General features: G+C 45.3%; 1 protein-coding gene across 1 annotated transcript in view; it reads right to left on the reverse strand.

The window, feature by feature from the left end:
* The window catches only part of COL6A3 (collagen type VI alpha 3 chain), a 128,695-nt gene that overhangs the window by 41,731 nt on the left and 68,110 nt on the right, over positions 1 to 18,854 (reverse strand). The window contains exons 12-20 of the mRNA XM_056533400.1: positions 17,177 to 17,782; positions 13,042 to 13,388; positions 12,795 to 12,873; positions 5,117 to 5,262; positions 4,905 to 4,997; positions 3,845 to 3,898; positions 3,687 to 3,758; positions 3,564 to 3,590; positions 3,211 to 3,255 (exon numbers count right to left, since the gene is read on the reverse strand). Of these exons, the coding sequence (XP_056389375.1) occupies positions 3,211 to 3,255; positions 3,564 to 3,590; positions 3,687 to 3,758; positions 3,845 to 3,898; positions 4,905 to 4,997; positions 5,117 to 5,262; positions 12,795 to 12,873; positions 13,042 to 13,388; positions 17,177 to 17,782 (1,469 nt within the window). The remainder of the gene's footprint in view (positions 1 to 3,210; positions 3,256 to 3,563; positions 3,591 to 3,686; positions 3,759 to 3,844; positions 3,899 to 4,904; positions 4,998 to 5,116; positions 5,263 to 12,794; positions 12,874 to 13,041; positions 13,389 to 17,176; positions 17,783 to 18,854) is intronic.

Raw genomic sequence — 18,854 nt, forward strand, 5'->3', positions numbered from 1 at the left:
TTTTAGGGAGAGTAATACTTGCTAAGAAGGTAATTAATAATGCGAGAGTATTACAGCTAAAGTTTTTACCCCCACTGGTTACAATGGACCATACGTTGTTCCCTTCTACCTTTTAGAGGTCTTTGCATCACATCAATACTTGGTGGTGTAGGTGGTACGTGGAATTTATTGCACACCTTTTCTTTTGTTTGGTTTAAAAATGATTTGATTGGGTCCATATATTTTATCATAAGCATATTATTAAAAGTTAAGTTTTACGTAATGCATATCTTCAATACTTACTTGTGGTCTGATGCGGAGGAATATCTGTAACTGGGGAGCAGCGCCTGAAATAAGTTTTGCGCTATGCATATTTGAGAAGTGTTGGTGTGGCACCATGGTCAATCTACAGACCTGCGAGAGGATGGACGATGGCGCAGATAGGCATCGGCCAACCGACTACGTAGGATTTCTCTGTAGTTGGTCAGTTTGTCCTCCCTCTCTGTGGGTGAAAAAAGGCCCCAATTTTGTGTCGGTAATGAGGGTCCAATAAGGTGGAGAGCCAGAAGTCATCCCGCTGCCGAATTGTGACAATTCGGCGGTCACTACGCATTCAAGTGAGCATGCATCGTGCCATTTGTGCAAGTGACTCTAAGGGACTCCCTGCCTCCATCTCCACTGCATACTGCCATGGTGTGTCTGGGTCCTCTGTCTTGCCTTTCTCATAACCCTCTAGCTCCTCCAGATGCTCCTGCTCCTCCTCTCCTGTCAAATGCCCATCTCGCAAAACCTAAACTGTGCTCCACTCTGCCCGTCCCCCTCCTTCTCCTCCTCCATGTCAGCCCCCACAGGGCTCATGTGGCCGTGAAATGTAGGCGCCATGTCTCCAGTGCCCTGACCAGTGATCGTTTCCAACACGTGTTGTAGTTGATGAAGCAGTAGAATTATGTGGTTCATCCCGTAATCCTGGTGGCTGACTAATAATGTGGCTTTCTCAAAGGGCCTGAGCAAACGACAGGTGTCACGTATGAGCTGCCACTGGTTCACATTGAAGTTACACAGGATAATCAAGAAATTGGTGATGGCTTTCCTCTGTTCGTATAGTCGGTCCAACATATGGAGGGTGGAATTCCAACGTGTGGAAACGTCGCAAATCAGACTATGTTGGGGGATGCCGTTCTGACGCTGCAGCTAAAGGAGGGTGTGCTTTGCGGTGTACAAGTGGCTGAAGTGCATGCAAAGTTTCCTTCCCACTGTTAGGATGTCTTGCAAATGGGGGGAACACTTCAGGAACCGCTTGACAACTAGATTGAACTTGTGTGCCATGCAGCGCATATGTCTCAGACTTCCTCCTCTCCTGTGTGACTCAGTTCGCCAAGGTAAACCATGTGTAGAACAGTGTGACATTGCCGTGCCCTGGACACATGGTATGCTGGAGCGGCACTGAGGCTTGTCCGTGCAGTGGAGGCTGAGGACACGGTGGAGGAAGAGGAGGCAGAGTCGCACACTATCACAGTCTAAGAGCATGGAGGCAGAAGCTGCGTGACCTGTCCAAGTTGCTGTTGTGGCTGAGCAGAAACTACATTCACCCAGTGGGTTGTAAAGGACATGTATTGTCCCTGACCGTAGTTACAGCTCCACACGTCGGCACTGCTTTGCACTTTGGTACACACCGACAGGCTCAAGGACTGGCCCACCTTCTGTTCCACAAGCAGGGCTGGTACTGCCTTCTTTGCAAAGAAATGACAACTTGGGACTCTCTACCTCGGCTCAAGCCATCAGTTCTCTTAAAGGTGCAGAGTCCACCACTCGAAAAGAGATGGACTGCAGCACCAGCAAGTTAGACAGGAGCACATTCAGCTTCTGCGCCGTTGGATGAGTGGGCACATACTGTTGTCTCTTGGACATGGGTCCGCCGATTGATTGCTGGTGGAATTACTGACTCGAAGTATCGAGGAGCATGAGAATCTGGAGCGACAGAAGATGGGTTTAACACACAGCTCCCTTCAGCTGAGGTGGTGGAGCCTTGGCTTGCTGAAACAGGGAGCAGCATGCCACTGGTTGATGCAGCAGGCTGGACCACCACATCGGAGCCACGGTTCTCCCAGTCCCCCTTATGGTGACGCTGAATATGTTGATGCAGGGCTGTGGTGTCAACATTGAGACCCTGGCCACGCTTCACCTTCTGCCGACACATCTTGCATGTGGCCATGTTAACCTCCTCCGCATGCTTGATGAAAAACTGCAGAGTAGCTGATTTTCCCAACAACAGTCTGCAGTGATTGACTGCTACTGCTTCTGACTCCAGGAACCCCTGTTTCACTACCTCCTGGGAAGGTAGGCTGCCGCGAAGCAGGGGGTCTACCCGGGCACATTTGGCTCAAGACTTTCCACTTGTGCCACCATTCTGACTGCCAACCATGCTACTACCTAGCTGGCTCAGCTACTGCCTCATGGGCAACCTGCAACCCTCTTCTCCTGATGATGAAGCCCCTTCTGCACCTGGCTCCCAAGTGCGATCGGCTTCATCATCATCAAGTTGTTTCTGCACGTCACTGATGTCCTCCTCAGGTTCCTCAACAGTGTCTGCTTCAGGAGCCTGAATGCTCGCAACACCACCTCCCACGCCAATCTCCTCATCACTACTTGCCCACCTATCGGAGGAAGCGGCGGATGTCTCCTCCACTTCTTGGCTGGACAGTAGCTGCTGACTGTCCTCTAGATCGTCCTCACTAAATAGTGGAGCTGAACCCACAGCATAAGATACTTCTGTGGGGGAGGGAACAGCATTGGACAATGGCAATGGGAGGACAGGGACTGCTACCGGGCCATGCCAACTGAGGGTTGTGTCTGAGGAACCCACCGACTGTTGAATGGGTGTGTCAGATAAAGTGGATGACCGTGTTAACCTATCGATGACGGCAGATGGGTTGCTCGTTGAGACACGACCACTAGCTGATACCGGGAGCTCAGGCCTCTCACTGCAACTCCTGCTTCCACTTGCCCCTAATCTGCTGCAACCTCTGCCTGATGAATTTAGGCCTCTGCCACTCCTCTATGCATGTCCTTGCACTTCTCTGCCTGACATACTTAGTGCGTATTTGAGAAGAGGACAATGCGCTCCAGTACACTCAAAAAAAGGAATTTGCGTATATTTGTATTCTACCTGCTTTACCAGATCGACGTGCTTTACTTTGTGTAACATGTCATGTACCTATATATACTACTTACATCTTCTCCATCAATACCATCCAGGCCGATTTCTCCTATTTCACCCTAAGAAAAAATAATACAGTAAATGTTACTTGAAATTTCATCTGTATTTGTACAAATATGATGAGCTAAAGAAAAACTATAAGATGCTACTGCACTCTAAACTGTGCCTAGAAAACAAGTATTTATAAATAATAACAACTTATAGTTTACCATAATAAACCTAGCAAAGGTTACATAACAAAATCACATTTACCAGCTACTATACTATATGTTATTATGAAATGAATGTTGTATGCTTCTGGCCATGTACTGTGTAACCTACACAGATTGGAATTATTATGAAGATATTATAGTAGAGTTTCTTTTACCTTATCTCCAGAGAATCCACGAGAACCCTAAAACAGGGACAAAATGTATATCTGTGTTAAGTTCAGAATTTATATGGGTTTGTATAGTAAATATGCAGCTGAAAGAAGAAAGGATCACCCTACCTTAAACCCTCGTTGACCTGGGCATCCTCGAAAACCTTGTGTTCCATTTGTACCAGGAGGACCGCGCTCTCCCTAAGAAGTAACAAACAATATATTTATATTTGATTGAATATATTGTTATTTTTATACTTAATTTCTGATATATATCCACTACTTACAGGTCCGCCTTCCTCTCCTGGGTAGCCTTGATGGCCCTTGAGGCCTGCTGCACCCTACAAATAAAAAATTTTGAACTACTTGTTTACATAGCAACTTAACCATGCATTGTATCACAAATGTATTCACTAAAAACATAGCATAAAATGACGCATTTGTTTCTCTAGCCCACCCATTTCACTGTTATTAGTTGTCTTAAAGGAGATTTCCAGCCAAAATGAAGTTATACCCTATCCACATGATAGGGGATAAATAGCTGATCGGTCCAAGCATTAGGGCCCCTAGCGATCACAGGGACAGAACCCTGACGCTTTCAGTGAGGAGTGCGTGTCATCCACGCACTCCCTCCATTCATTTCAATGGGACCACCGATGATGCCCAAGAGCTGTATTTGGGTATTTTTGGTTCTCCCATAGGAATGAAAGGAGCTTGTGCCGGCTGCATACTGGTGATCGCAGGGGGCCCCACTGGTCAGACCCCCTGCGATCAGCTACATATCCCCTATTTATCACCATACACCTTTGATGGATATTCAGCTTACAGTTTACAGCTGGTCATACATGCAGGTCAATGGAAATAAGAGCTGCCAAATACCTCGGCCAGAACAAAGTATGTTGAAAGTTAACATACTTGATCCTTCTTTCCCTCAACATCTGCTTTCAGAGGAGACTTTTAAGACCCCCCAATAAATTACAGTGGGTTACATTGTTCAACATAAAACCCTGTCTCTGGTATCTAGGGCTCATTGCATAAATATTTATAGTGCCCTGTACACGTAATATGAGTGGATTATACTTGTTGTTCTAATACCAAGCAAAACCTACACTATTAGATGTAGTTACATTTCACTATATTTAATACAGAGAATTATATGGGACTGAAGGTTTAAAATAAGAAAGTTTTAAGAATATGTGCACAAATTGTTTTGTGTGTGCGTATATATATATATATATATATATATATATATATATACACATATACACACACATATATATATATATATATATATATATGTGTGTACCTACTATGATCACTTATGTAAAATTAACCATGCCTTGTTACCTTTGGTCCAATGACACCTGGGGGTCCAACATCACCTCTCTCTCCAGAACACTTGCAAGGGACTCCACAGCAACCTTTCTCTGCAACATTATCCTATGGTTTAAATATGAAATTGAGTTATTGCTGGCCAGTGCTATACAGGTATATACAATATATTTATTATACTGACAGTACCATTGTACTGTCTATAGCAGGACAACATCTGGACTTACCAGTTCTTCAATAATCTCATAATCCAGATCCACTCGGTTTAGTCTCAGTGGGTTAATGTATGTGAATCCTCTACCAAATTCTAGTTGCATTATTTGTTCAAATTTGGGGGCACCTTCCATTCCCACAAAAAGCAAAGCCTTCACGCCTATAAAGATAGATGGTTTAAAGTCAAGATCAGTTCATTCTGCAATTGGCTTTCCTTATATTGTAAGAAGTATTATAGCCCATTATTGTAACTTTGCTGCAGTTTTTCTTAGTTATGTTGTACTACACAGTGATTTAAAAAGGATGGTGCCAAATTAGAGCCTCAGTATTCACAAGCGAGAGAACATAAAAATTTGTTATCATGAAAAGACAGACTATGTATCCAAGCTTTATCTATAACCAACATATGTTTGAAGTGATTTCCATTGGTGACATAGCATATATCTAGACGTTTGTCCAGTTCTGTCTAGACGCGTACCAACATATCCTCCGATTTGGACTTCACTTTTTCAGTGATTTTGTCTCAGGTTGTTCAATTCCTTTGTTGGGGTGGGGGATTGGGGGGTAGTGGGGGTTGTTGATACGCTGATTGCTTAAGGTAGCTGTCACGATGCCGGCTGGCAGGTAGTGGACCCTCTGTGCCAGAGAGGGATTGGCGTGGACCGTGCTAGTGGACCGGTTCTAAGCCACTACTGGTTTTCACCAGAGCCCGCCGCAAAGCGGGATGGTCTTGCTGCGGCGGTAGTGACCAGGTCGTATCCACTAGCAACGGCTCACCTCTCTGGCTGCTGAAGATAGGCGCGGTACAAGGGAGTAGGCAGAAGCAAGGTCGGACGTAGCAGAAGGTCGGGGCAGGCAGCAAGGATCGTAGTCAGGGGCAACGGCAGAAGGTCTGGAAACACTGGCAAGGGACACACAAGGAACGCTTTCACTGGCACTAAGGCAACAAGATCCGGCAAGGGAGTGCAAGGGAAGTGAGGTAATATAGGGAGTGCACAGGTGATAACTCTAATTGGAACCACTGCGCCAATCAGCGGCGCAGTGGCCCTTTAAATCGCAGAGACCCGGCGCGCGCGCGCCCTAGGGAGCGGGGCCGCGCGCGCCGGGACAGAACAGACGGGGAGCGAGTCAGGTAGGAGAGCCGGGGTGCGCATCGCGAGCGGGCGCTACCCGCATCGCGAATCGCATCCCGGCTAGCAGCAGGATCGCAGCGCCCCGGGTCAGAGGACGTGACCGGGGCGCTGCAGCGGAGGAGGTGAAGCGAGCGCTCCGGGGAGGAGCGGGAACCCGGAGCGCTCGGCGTAACAGTACCCCCCCCCTTGGGTCTCCCCCTCTTCTTGGAGCCTGAGAACCTGAGGAGCAGACTTTTGTCAAGGATGTTGTCCTCAGGTTCCCAGGATCTCTCTTCAGGACCACAACCCTCCCAGTCTACTAAAAAAAAATTTTTTCCTCTGACCTTTTTGGCAGCCAAAATCTCCTTGACCGAGAAGACGTCCGAGGAGCCGGAAACAGGAGTGGGAGGAACAGATTTGGGAGAAAAACGGTTGAGGATGAGTGGTTTGAGAAGAGAGACGTGAAAGGCATTAGGGATACGAAGAGAAGGAGGAAGAAGAAGTTTATAAGAGACAGGATTAATTTGACACAGAATTTTGAAAGGACCAAGATAGCGTGGTCCCAACTTGTAGCTAGGGACACGGAAGCGGACATATTTAGCGGAGAGCCATACCTTGTCTCCAGGGGAAAAAACGGGGGGAGCTCTTCTTTTCTTATCCGCGAACCTCTTCATGCGTGAAGAAGCCTGTAAGAGAGAATTTTGGGTCTCTCTCCATATAATGGAAAGGTCACGAGAAATTTCATCCACAGCGGGCAGACCAGAGGGCAAGGGGGTAGGGAGGGGGGGAAGAGGGTGGCGGCCGTACACCACGAAAAATGGGGATTTGGAGGAAGATTCAGAGACCCTGAAGTTATACGAGAATTCGGCCCATGGAAGGAGATCTGCCCAGTCATCCTGGCGGGAGGAAACAAAATGTCGCAAATAATCACCCAGGATCTGGTTAATTCTTTCTACTTGTCCATTGGACTGGGGATGATATGCAGAGGAAAAATTTAATTTAATCTTGAGTTGTTTACAGAGAGCTCTCCAGAATTTAGACACGAATTGGACCCCTCTATCCGAGACAATCTGCGTAGGCAACCCGTGAAGACGAAAAATGTGTACAAAAAATTGTTTAGCCAACTGAGGCGCAGAAGGAAGACCAGGAAGAGGAATGAAATGTGCCATTTTGGAGAATCGATCAACGACCACCCAAATAACGGTGTTGCCACGGGAAGGGGGTAAATCAGTAATAAAATCCATACCAATCAGAGACCAAGGCTGTTCGGGGACAGGCAGAGGATGAAGAAAACCAGCGGGCTTCTGGCGAGGAGTCTTATCCCGGGCACAGATAGTGCAGGCTCGCACAAAGTCCCCAACATCCGTCTCCAGAGTTGGCCACCAATAGAAGCGGGAGATGAGTTGCACAGATTTCTTGATGCCCGCATGACCTGCGAGATGGGAGGAGTGACCCCATTTGAGGATTCCGAGGCGTTGGCGTGGAGAAACAAAGGTCTTTCCTGGAGGAGTCTGTCTGATGGAGGCAGGAGAAGTGGAGATCAGGCAGTCAGGTGGAATGATGTGTTGCGGAGGGAGATCAACTTCTGAGGCATCCGAGGAACGAGAGAGAGCATCGGCTCTAATGTTCTTATCGGCAGGACGAAAGTGAATCTCAAAATTAAATCGGGCAAAGAACAGAGACCACCGGGCCTGGCGAGGATTCAGCCGTTGGGCCGACTGGAGGTAGGAGAGGTTCTTGTGGTCGGTGTAGATAATAACAGGAAATCTTGATCCCTCCAGCAGATGCCTCCATTCCTCAAGTGCTAATTTAATGGCTAGAAGTTCTCGATCCCCGATGGAGTAGTTCCTCTCCGCTGGAGAGAAGGTCCTAGAGAAAAAACCACAAGTGACAGCATGCCCGGAAGGATTTTTTTGTAGAAGAACAGCTCCAGCTCCTACTGAGGAGGCATCAACCTCCAATAGGAAGGGTTTGGAAGGGTCAGGTCTGGAGAGCACGGGAGCCGAAGAAAAGGCAGACTTGAGTTGTTTAAAGGAGTCTTCTGCTTGAGGAGGCCAGGACTTGGGATCAGCATTTTTCTTGGTTAAAGCCACGATAGGAGCCACAATGGTAGAAAAATGTGGAATAAATTGCCTGTAATAATTGGCGAACCCCAAAAAGCGTTGGATAGCACGGAGTCCGGAGGGGCGTGGCCAATTTAAGACGGCAGAGAGTTTGTCTGGATCCATCTGTAGTCCCTGGCCAGAGACCAAATATCCTAGAAAAGGAAGAGATTGGCATTCAAACAGACATTTCTCAATTTTGGCATAGAGTTGGTTGTCACGAAGTCTCTGAAGAACCATACGGACATGCCGGCGGTGTTCCTCTAGATTGGCAGAAAAAATTAGGATATCGTCCAGATATACCACAACACAGGAGTATAATAGATCACGAAAAATTTCATTGACAAAGTCTTGGAAGACGGCAGGGGCATTGCACAGTCCAAAGGGCATGACCAGATACTCAAAGTGTCCATCTCTGGTGTTAAATGCCGTTTTCCACTCGTCCCCCTCTCTGATGCGGATGAGGTTATAGGCGCCTCTTAAGTCCAATTTAGTGAAGATGTGGGCACCTTGGAGGCGATCAAAGAGTTCAGAGATGAGGGGTAAGGGGTAGCGGTTCTTAACCGTGATTTTATTAAGACCGCGGTAGTCAATGCAGGGACGTAGGGAGCCATCTTTTTTGGAGACAAAGAAAAATCCGGCTCCGGCAGGAGAGGAGGATTTACGGATAAAGCCCCTTTTTAGATTCTCCTGGACGTATTCGGACATGGCAAGAGTCTCTGGGGCAGAGAGAGGATAAATTCTGCCCCGGGGTGGAGTAGTACCCGGGAGGAGGTCGATAGGGCAATCATAAGGCCTGTGAGGAGGTAGAGTCTCAGCTTGTTTTTTGCAGAAAACATCCGCGAAGTCCATATAGGCCTTGGGGAGACCGGTTACTGGAGGAACCACAGAGTTACGGCAAGGGTTACTGGGAACCGGTTTTAGACAGTTCTTGGAACAAGAGGACCCCCAACTCTTGATCTCCCCAGTGGACCAATCCAGGGTTGGGGAATGAAGTTGAAGCCAGGGAAGTCCAAGGAGAATCTCCGAGGTGCAATTGGGGAGGACCAAAAGTTCAATCCTCTCATGATGAGATCCGATGCTCATAAGAAGGGGCTCCGTGCGGAAACGTATGGTACAGTCCAATCTTTCATTATTTACACAATTGATGTAGAGGGGTCTGGCGAGACTGGTCACTGGGATGTTGAACCTGTTGACGAGAGAGGCCAAAATAAAATTTCCTGCAGAACCAGAGTCCAAGAAGGCCACTGTAGCGAAGGAGAAGGCAGAAGCAGACATCCGCACAGGCACAGTAAGACGTGGAGAAGCAGAGTAGACATCAAGGACTGTCTCACCTTTGTGCGGAGTCAGCGTACGTCTTTCCAGGCGGGGAGGACGGATAGGACAATCCCTCAGGAAGTGTTCGGTACTAGCACAGTACAGGCAGAGGTTCTCCATACGGCGTCGTGTCCTCTCTTGAGGTGTCAGGCGAGACCGGTCGACCTGCATAGCCTCCACGGCGGGAGGCACAGGAACAGATTGCAGGGGACCAGAGGAGAGAGGAGCCGAGGAGACGAAACGCCTCGTGCGAACAGAGTCCATATCTTGGCGGAGTTCCAGACGCCTTTCAGAAAAACGCATGTCAATGCGAGTGGCTAGGTGAATAAGTTCATGTAGATTAGCAGGAATTTCTCGTGCGGCCAGAACATCTTTAATGTTGCTGGATAGGCCTTTTTTGAAGGTCGCGCAGAGGGCCTCATTATTCCAGGACAATTCAGAAGCAAGTGTACGGAATTGTACGGCATACTCGCCAACGGAAGAATTACCCTGGACCAGGTTCAACAGGGCAGTCTCAGCAGAAGAGGCTCGGGCAGGTTCCTCAAAGACACTTCGGATTTCCGAGAAGAAGGAGTGTACTGAGGCAGTGACGGGGTCATTGCGGTCCCAGAGCGGTGTGGCCCATGACAGGGCTTTTCCGGACAGAAGACTGACTACGAAAGCCACCTTAGACCTTTCAGTGGGAAACAGGTCCGACATCATCTCCAGATGCAGGGAACATTGGGAAAGGAAGCCACGGCAAAACTTAGAGTCCCCATCAAACTTATCCGGCAAGGATAAGCGTATCCCAGGAGCGGCCACTCGCTGCGGAGGAGGTGCAGGAGCTGGCGGAGGAGATGACTGCTGAAGCTGTGGTAGCAACTGTTGTAGCATAACGGTCAGTTGAGACAGCTGTTGGCCTTGTTGCGCAATCTGTTGTGACTGCTGGGCGACCACCGTGGTGAGGTCAGCGACAACTGGCAGAGGAACTTCAGCGGGATCCATGGCCGGATCTACTGTCACGATGCCGGCTGGCAGGTAGTGGACCCTCTGTGCCAGAGAGGGATTGGCGTGGACCGTGCTAGTGGACCGGTTCTAAGCCACTACTGGTTTTCACCAGAGCCCGCCGCAAAGCGGGATGGTCTTGCTGCGGCGGTAGTGACCAGGTCGTATCCACTAGCAACGGCTCACCTCTCTGGCTGCTGAAGATAGGCGCGGTACAAGGGAGTAGGCAGAAGCAAGGTCGGACGTAGCAGAAGGTCGGGGCAGGCAGCAAGGATCGTAGTCAGGGGCAACGGCAGAAGGTCTGGAAACACTGGCAAGGGACACACAAGGAACGCTTTCACTGGCACTAAGGCAACAAGATCCGGCAAGGGAGTGCAAGGGAAGTGAGGTAATATAGGGAGTGCACAGGTGATAACTCTAATTGGAACCACTGCGCCAATCAGCGGCGCAGTGGCCCTTTAAATCGCAGAGACCCGGCGCGCGCGCGCCCTAGGGAGCGGGGCCGCGCGCGCCGGGACAGAACAGACGGGGAGCGAGTCAGGTAGGAGAGCCGGGGTGCGCATCGCGAGCGGGCGCTACCCGCATCGCGAATCGCATCCCGGCTAGCAGCAGGATCGCAGCGCCCCGGGTCAGAGGACGTGACCGGGGCGCTGCAGCGGAGGAGGTGAAGCGAGCGCTCCGGGGAGGAGCGGGAACCCGGAGCGCTCGGCGTAACAGTAGCCTCACAGTAAGAAGTCGCATGGTGTTAGATCTGTCTATCATGGGAGCCAGTGCAACATTGGTGGTTTGTTTCCAAATAGAAATGTCATTCTGCTGATAGACTATGATTGGCAGATCTTTCTCTGTCCAAGATATTGTTTTTAATCATGTCTAGGTAGGAGTAGCCAGTGACATTATCATCAGCAAAAGAGAAGGGACTGTAGACTTAGTACCTGCTCATTGCGCAGAATGTTTACTTTGAGTTAGTCCTATGGTTTTTCTGATTTCCCAAATTTTAAGTACTCATCGCTAAACATCAGAATGTTAGTGAATCTCCTCCAAATGGCTCTGCAATTCAGTGCCAACACAGCATTTACGTTTGTCGTCTAATTCCTCCTCCTGAAGAAGATGTAATCTGTACGGCTTACAATGCAGACAATGTTGCATGATTCATCATACTATGTAAGCACATTTTGAATTTGGCTCTTAAAAACAAACACCGTGCTATGATTGGTCGCTTTGAGAAAAGTAGCCAGTATTGCTTTGGTTTTCATTTACAGGCCATTCATTACTGGTGTTACTTTAACTACAGGACTTTACTTTTGCACCATCCTTTTTTGAATCACCCATATAAATACTGAGGCCCAGATTTATCAAACTGTGTGAGAGAAAACATGGAGAGATTTTCCCACAAGAACCAGTCACAGCTAACGAGCTCTGGTAAAGTGAAAGCTGAGCTGTGATTGGTTTCTATGGGAAAATCCCTCCATTTTTTCTCCCACACAGTTTGATAAATCTCCCCCTTAGTGTAAACAAGCAATTTATTTTTTAGGTTGATGTGGGTGTGGAGTCACAGACAATAAATCTGTAAATTGAGCAAGCGAAGCCCCGCCCCCTGCGCACGATACACTGAATTTAGCAGAGAATATTCTGGGGGACATATCTCAGGACCTACTGGTCATATTTCAGCAAGTGACCTCTCGTTGGACTCCTGTTCACCCATACTGTAACTCAGTGTATCCGGTTTAGAATGGGTGAACAGGCTGACAGTTTTATTGGCCCAACATGCTGATATTGCCCTGTGTAATGTGGCCAGTGATAAGCTGTTGAATGATTAAATGCTAATTGAGTAATTTGTCCACGGGTAATAAGGAAATGTTTAATTTTCACTAAAGATCCAGGGACACTCAAACCATGTAAAGGCTCTGTAAATGTGAGCCGACCAACTAGATTGACACTCTTTTACTGTTTAGGCCATCATACCCCCTCCCATAGACATGAATGGAGGGGGTGTGGCGTGACGTCACATCCCCAGTCCCGTAAACCCGGAGGTTTCTGAAACTGGAGATGCAGCTCCTGCAAAGAATGAGGGTGCTGCAGGGAGATTGCGGGGGGTCCCAGCGGCGGGCCCCGAATACCCCTTTAAATATTACTATACTAGTAATTATACTGTACTATGATAGTGGTTATTTACTTACCTGCCCTTTGCAGAGATGCAGAAGCTTGCTGAAGTTCAGACATGCTTGCATCAACACCATCTGTAATGTGGACAACCACCTGTATATAAAATAAAATTGGTATATAAAACAAACCTCTACAATGTTAGATCTATAATAAATGAATGGAAATGAAAGCAAAGCACATAGCAAGATTTACAGAAATCTCAGTTAATGGAACCTAATATAGCATTGTCCATGTAGTATAATTCCACGTCAGATTCCCTACCTTAATACTGTTGTCATCTCCAGAAGTTTTGAATTTGTTTAGATATGTTTGTAGAGTTCGACCATTCAACACATATGGCCCACGTGTGCCCATTGCAAGGATTTTTTCGGCAAGTTCTGGACGATATGCAGAAAAATCAAATGCCTCAACTGGACCTGTTCTTCCCTGAGATAAAATGGCAACTTTCACAGTAGGCGTTTTATCGCCACTGCAGCTTATTTTCTGCATGTTGGAAATGCGCTCCATTATTTGCCTCAGTTTGGGCTCCAGTCCTCTGTAAGTGTTAAAAATATTTTGCCCGGAGCTGACATCCACATCAAATCCTATAATCACTTCCAGGTTACAATCTGAAAGCAAATCATAATGTTATTCCACTATTCCACTTATAACAAACTGTGTAACTATAACCTGCAAATACTGAATTAGGGTTCTGGCTCTCACTTCGGTTACTTTATGAATTACCCTCAAATTGTGTCAAACCAGTTAAAGAGCTGAAGAATGAAATTATAATATTATTATTGTTTTCTTCAGTACAGTACACAAATAATATAGTTTATTGCCAAATGATCGGTTGTTCTAGACTTTGGATTCCTGGCACTGACACTCCAGTTATGCTAATAATAAATAACACATTGGCAGCAACCTTCAATAAATATCTGGACAAGGTTGAAATTAAAAGATTATTCCTGAGATTAAAGGGCCCCCAGAAAGAAGAGAATTACAGGAAATGGAAGGGGCTATGAGGCACTGTACAGTTTGCAGTTTTACCTGTTATCATTTTTCCCAGTGGGGTCTTGATGACATCAATAATATTATAAACCATGTGCAACAATAAACATTAAGTGCAACAATAAATCAATAGGTATGCAAATTGTAGAAGAGTGGGAGGTAAAGGTAAAAATTGGGGTTTTTCTTTTGAGCGCTACTGTGTTCAGATGGTAGAGAGACTTCGTATGACGCCAACAAATACACAGGACTTTTTTTATTCAGATACTTTTGCAAGAAGGGACAACACGTTTCGGCGCACGCTAAATAAAGGTGAGAGGAATGCTTACAGATGAATGAAGGGGATTATACAAATGGTACTGGTATGGATGGTAATTGTGTGATTGATAATAGATTAGAAGAGTAAGTAGAATAAAAAAATTATAAAATTATAATAATAATAAAAAAAAAATATAATAAAATAGAAAAAAGTAATTAAAAAAATATCATAAAGGAGAGCGTGGGAATGGTCTGAATGTTTACAGTGGGCTGAAATGCGTGAATGGATAGGTTGCCAAAAAGGGAAAATATAAACAAAAGGAAGCCATTGGTAATGGAATAGATGGGCTAGAAAATGTGAGCCAGCATTACAAATTAACATAATTCACAATCAATATGTATGTTGGGCAGTGGTATATCTGGACAAGGGCGATACCACTTTACTGCCAACTAGGTTAACATAATACGCTAATGTATAAAGGCCAGACAGTGAGATGGCTGGATGGGGTTGGGGGTTTAGGGGAGCGGGTAAAGGGGGGAGAAGGGGGCCTTAGGGCTTGCTCGTGGTGGGGGGGGGAGGTTTTTGGTACTGGAAGAGGACCAAAGGAGTGGACTGGAAACAAAAAAATGGGGGGAGGGGAATGGTATGGATTGTGGAAAGGGGGCAGGGTAGGTGGGGTCAAGCTGAAGGACAACCTTCTATACTTTATTACAGTTTGATGCATTTGTTTAGGATATCAGGGACTAGGCATTTTAGTTTATGAATCCAATAAGCTTCTCTTTAAAGCAGCTTGTCTGTTGTCTATGGCCCAGATTTATCAAACTGTATGAGAAAAGAAGTGGAGTGATTTTCCCCACAGCAACCAATCACAGCTCAGTTAAAGAGCTTTGGTAAAGTAAAATCTGAGCTGTGATTGGTTGCTGTGGAAAAATCACTCTATTTTTTCTCTCATACAGGCTGATAAATATGGGCCTATATCTTCTGCAATATGTTCGATTGGAGTGATTTGCAGGCAAGTAAAGTCCTTATTATGTTCCTCTGTTATGTGTCGTAATACAATCTGCTTCAGGTAGCCTATATTGCACTTATGCCTGTGGCCATTGAGACGCTTCCTCAAAGTTTGAGTATGTTCCTCAGTATGTTTTTTTTAAATTATTATTTTATTATTTTTTTATTCTACCTTACTCTTCTAATCTATTAACAATCACACAATTACCATCCATACCAGTTGTGCTGCCTTAGCAATGTACTTTACATGCTTGGCACTCAGTAGGGTCTGTCCCTTTAAGACCCTCCATTTTCTTGAAGCCTAGAGGCGGGCCTTCTCTCTAAAGCCTAGGGCTAGCCCCAGCACGTCTCATTCATTCCAGCTCCAGCCACCACAGTGATAATAGCCACAGGACTTCTTGAAGCTAATACAGACTGCAAATCTGATAAATACCAAAGCCTGTGAGTAAGGAATTGCTAGTTATCTTGTGTAGAGCGATGCTAGGCATTTGTAGATAGATAATGTGTGTTTTCAGTGTGTAGTAAGTGAGCACATGTTAGACCCTATCTATGTATTAGCTATGCATAATGTAAGGCACTTGAATAGCCATGCTTATATTTGTCTTTCATATGTTTGTTTTACAGTTTTACCGTGTTCATTATATCTCAGTAAAGATTACATCAATTAAGCAAACCAGCGTGTCTTTCCTCGAGATTCGGTATAAACTTGATGTGAAGCTGTGTCAACTAGACAGCGGAGACATTATACCAGTACAATTGGCATAATCACCATTTGCATAATCCCCTTCATTTATCTGGTACACACATATATATATATATATATATATATATATATATATATATATATATAACCTCAGCTTGCCCATATTAGCACTGAGATTTCTGGTCTCCATTCAGGACGAGTCTTTTCTCTACCTATATCCTTTGTCCCATCCCACCAGCAATTGAACTCCCCACTTTCTCTACTCTTCAATCCTTTCCATATATCTTTTTATGGTCACTCATATAACCTAATTTTGTATGTTGCATCCAGGGGCGGATTGATAGGTTGGACAGTCAGGCAGTGCCCGAGGGCCTGGAGCTGAGAGGGGCCCACCACTACCTGCCTGCACTTTTTTTTCTGTTTTAATGTCAGCCTGAGATGAGCCTGCACAGTCAGGGGCCCAGACAAAAATAAAGATTAGAAGGAGCAGCAGAGTTTAACTGAGCAGGCGCTGGGTGCTGAGCACATCTGCTATCTCCTGACTCCTGTACACAGCCGCGTCTTGGAGGTCGTGAGGGGGAGTGAAGATTGTCATCTCCCTGTAAGTGCCTTATCACGTCCCTGCATGTAAGGGGGGGGGGGGGGGTATATATATATATATATATATATATATATATATATATATATACACACACACACACTAGTGTTTATATATACACACACACCAGTATATATATACACACACACCAGTGTTTCCCAACCAGGGTGCCTCCAGCTGTTGCAACAACTGGAGGCACACTGTTTAGAAAACACTGCCCTATGGGGACTTAAAAAATGTAAAAAAAAGGTAATAAATGTGACAAAGCCCCTCCTGTAATAAAAGTTGAAATCATCCCTTTTTGCCCTATTTTTTAATAACATTTTTAACAAACATAAACAAACATATGTGGTGTTGCCCTGTGCGTAAATGTCCAAACTATGAAAATATATTATTAATAACCACACGGTCCATGATGTAAATATAAAAAAAAAACAGGATGGTCACTTTATATAACAGAATTTTTTTTAAATAAAAAGTATAAAAAATGAATATAATGAATTAAAAAGTCCTGTGTATTTTTTGGCGTCATACAAAGTCTCTCTACCATCTGAACACAGTAGCTCTCAAAATAAAAATCCCCATTTTTACCTTTCCCTCCCACTATTTCCTATTCCGTATCCTCTGATGCTACTGATAGGGGAGTTGAGCAGCAGACTGCTGTTAATCACCAAAAACCCCAAAACCTACGGTATAGTTGGGCTCGCTTAATTACACAACTACAAAAGGTCAGTACGACACCTTAGGTGTGGTGGTAGGTTAATCTATTTTTAACCTTTTCTATAAATACTACACTCGTATTTTTCTTTCTCTCCTCCCTAAATTGTAGAAGAGTACCTACCTCTAACAGCATCAACCGCATTTGGGCAAACACTCCGTTTTTGTAGAGCAGTATCAAGAGTTATCAGAATCTGTTCATTCAGCTCTGAAAGCTCCTGGACAATGGGTACACGGAAAGCACTTGGGGCATCACTTGCTATTTTGGAAACTTCATCTGTGTCTATGCTTCCCACTCCAATGGCAAATACTTTGACTCCCTTACTAGCCAAAGCTTGTGCTGCAGCTTGACCATCACTGACTGACTTTGCCCCAGTGACAATGAAAGCAATTTGTGGAACACCAGTGTCAATTCTACTGCCTGCTGGTTTTACAAAGTGTTTATCCTGCAAGTGGCGAATAGCTGTGCCCAGATTGGCCACACGGCCTCCCTTATACTCTGATTTTGTTACAGCATCAATGATTTGGTCTCTGTCTTTGTATTCTTTGAGGAAAAACTCATCGGTCACATCTGAATTGAATTGAGCCAGTCCAATACGTATAGCATCTTCTTCTTCCACAATAGCATCAACTATGCCTGACACAAACTGAAGAACTTCCTTAAAGCTGTCGCGCCCCAGGTTCATGGAGCCGTCCACAAGAAAAACAATGTCCGCTTCTTTCCTGCCACCTATAACAATACACAGATGTTGTGTTATGAGGCATATGAATTTAATCTATCAAAAGGGCAATTACAGATAAAGAAAGAAGATGTTCGCCTTTTGTGTTAGTATGAGTTGTGTTACTCTACTGTACTCGTACTGTAGACTTTGTTGACCGGCAAGAATCCCAAACTTTATATAGCTAAAATAATGTGCGTTATTAAAGAAAACTAGTACAAGGAAAACATTAAAGTATTCATTAGAGTAATCTATCAAATCATATTTTCTATTCAGAACCATTGTAACTATGGTGGGTAAAGTGGCAGTCGTTCCCAGTCGTTCGACATAAGTAGACACAAGGATTTTATATAGTACATGGTACCTGGTGGAACCTTCATGTTACACCTCTGTTACCATTTTGTTTATGCAACAACAAAGTAAAAGGGAATACACAAAAGGGCGCACACCCAAATGTAGAAAAAAAAAAAAATAACAATCTTTATTGTACAAATCCAGAACAAAGGTTAATTAGACAGACATTTAAAACCATTTAAAAAGACCCCATAGGGTCATTTCACAACATGGGGGAGCCCTTAGGACCCCTCCGAGGGCACCTATATTATAGTATATAAAGCTGATCCCTGAGGAAGTCACCGACGGGTGATGGAACCCGTGGGGCTCAGGAGGGCACCTGTTTGTATGTTCATCCTCCATCTGCTGTCCCTGGTTCCTTTGTTCCCTGGTATACTACTGGTCAAATCTGTGCACTGGATATCTGTCTATGCAGGTTGTATTCAGGTGTATTATTGTTCTGGGGAATTGATATGGACCTTGATTTTGATTGTAACATTATTATTATTCTTGGACCCTAGGGATCAGCTTAAAATACTAGATTAATACAGGTGCTCTGGGAGTGATCCTATGGTTGTGGAATGACAACCAAATGTAGAAAAAATATAGAACAATTTTTATTGTACAAATCCAGAAAACAGGTTAAATAGACAGACATTTAAAACCATTTAAAAGACCCCATAGGGTCATTCCACAACCATAGGACCACTTCCAGAGCATCTGTATTAATCTAGTATATTAAGCTGATCC

Source organism: Hyla sarda, chromosome 8 (assembly GCF_029499605.1).
Source record: "Hyla sarda isolate aHylSar1 chromosome 8, aHylSar1.hap1, whole genome shotgun sequence".
NCBI classification, from domain to species: domain Eukaryota; kingdom Metazoa; phylum Chordata; class Amphibia; order Anura; family Hylidae; genus Hyla; species Hyla sarda.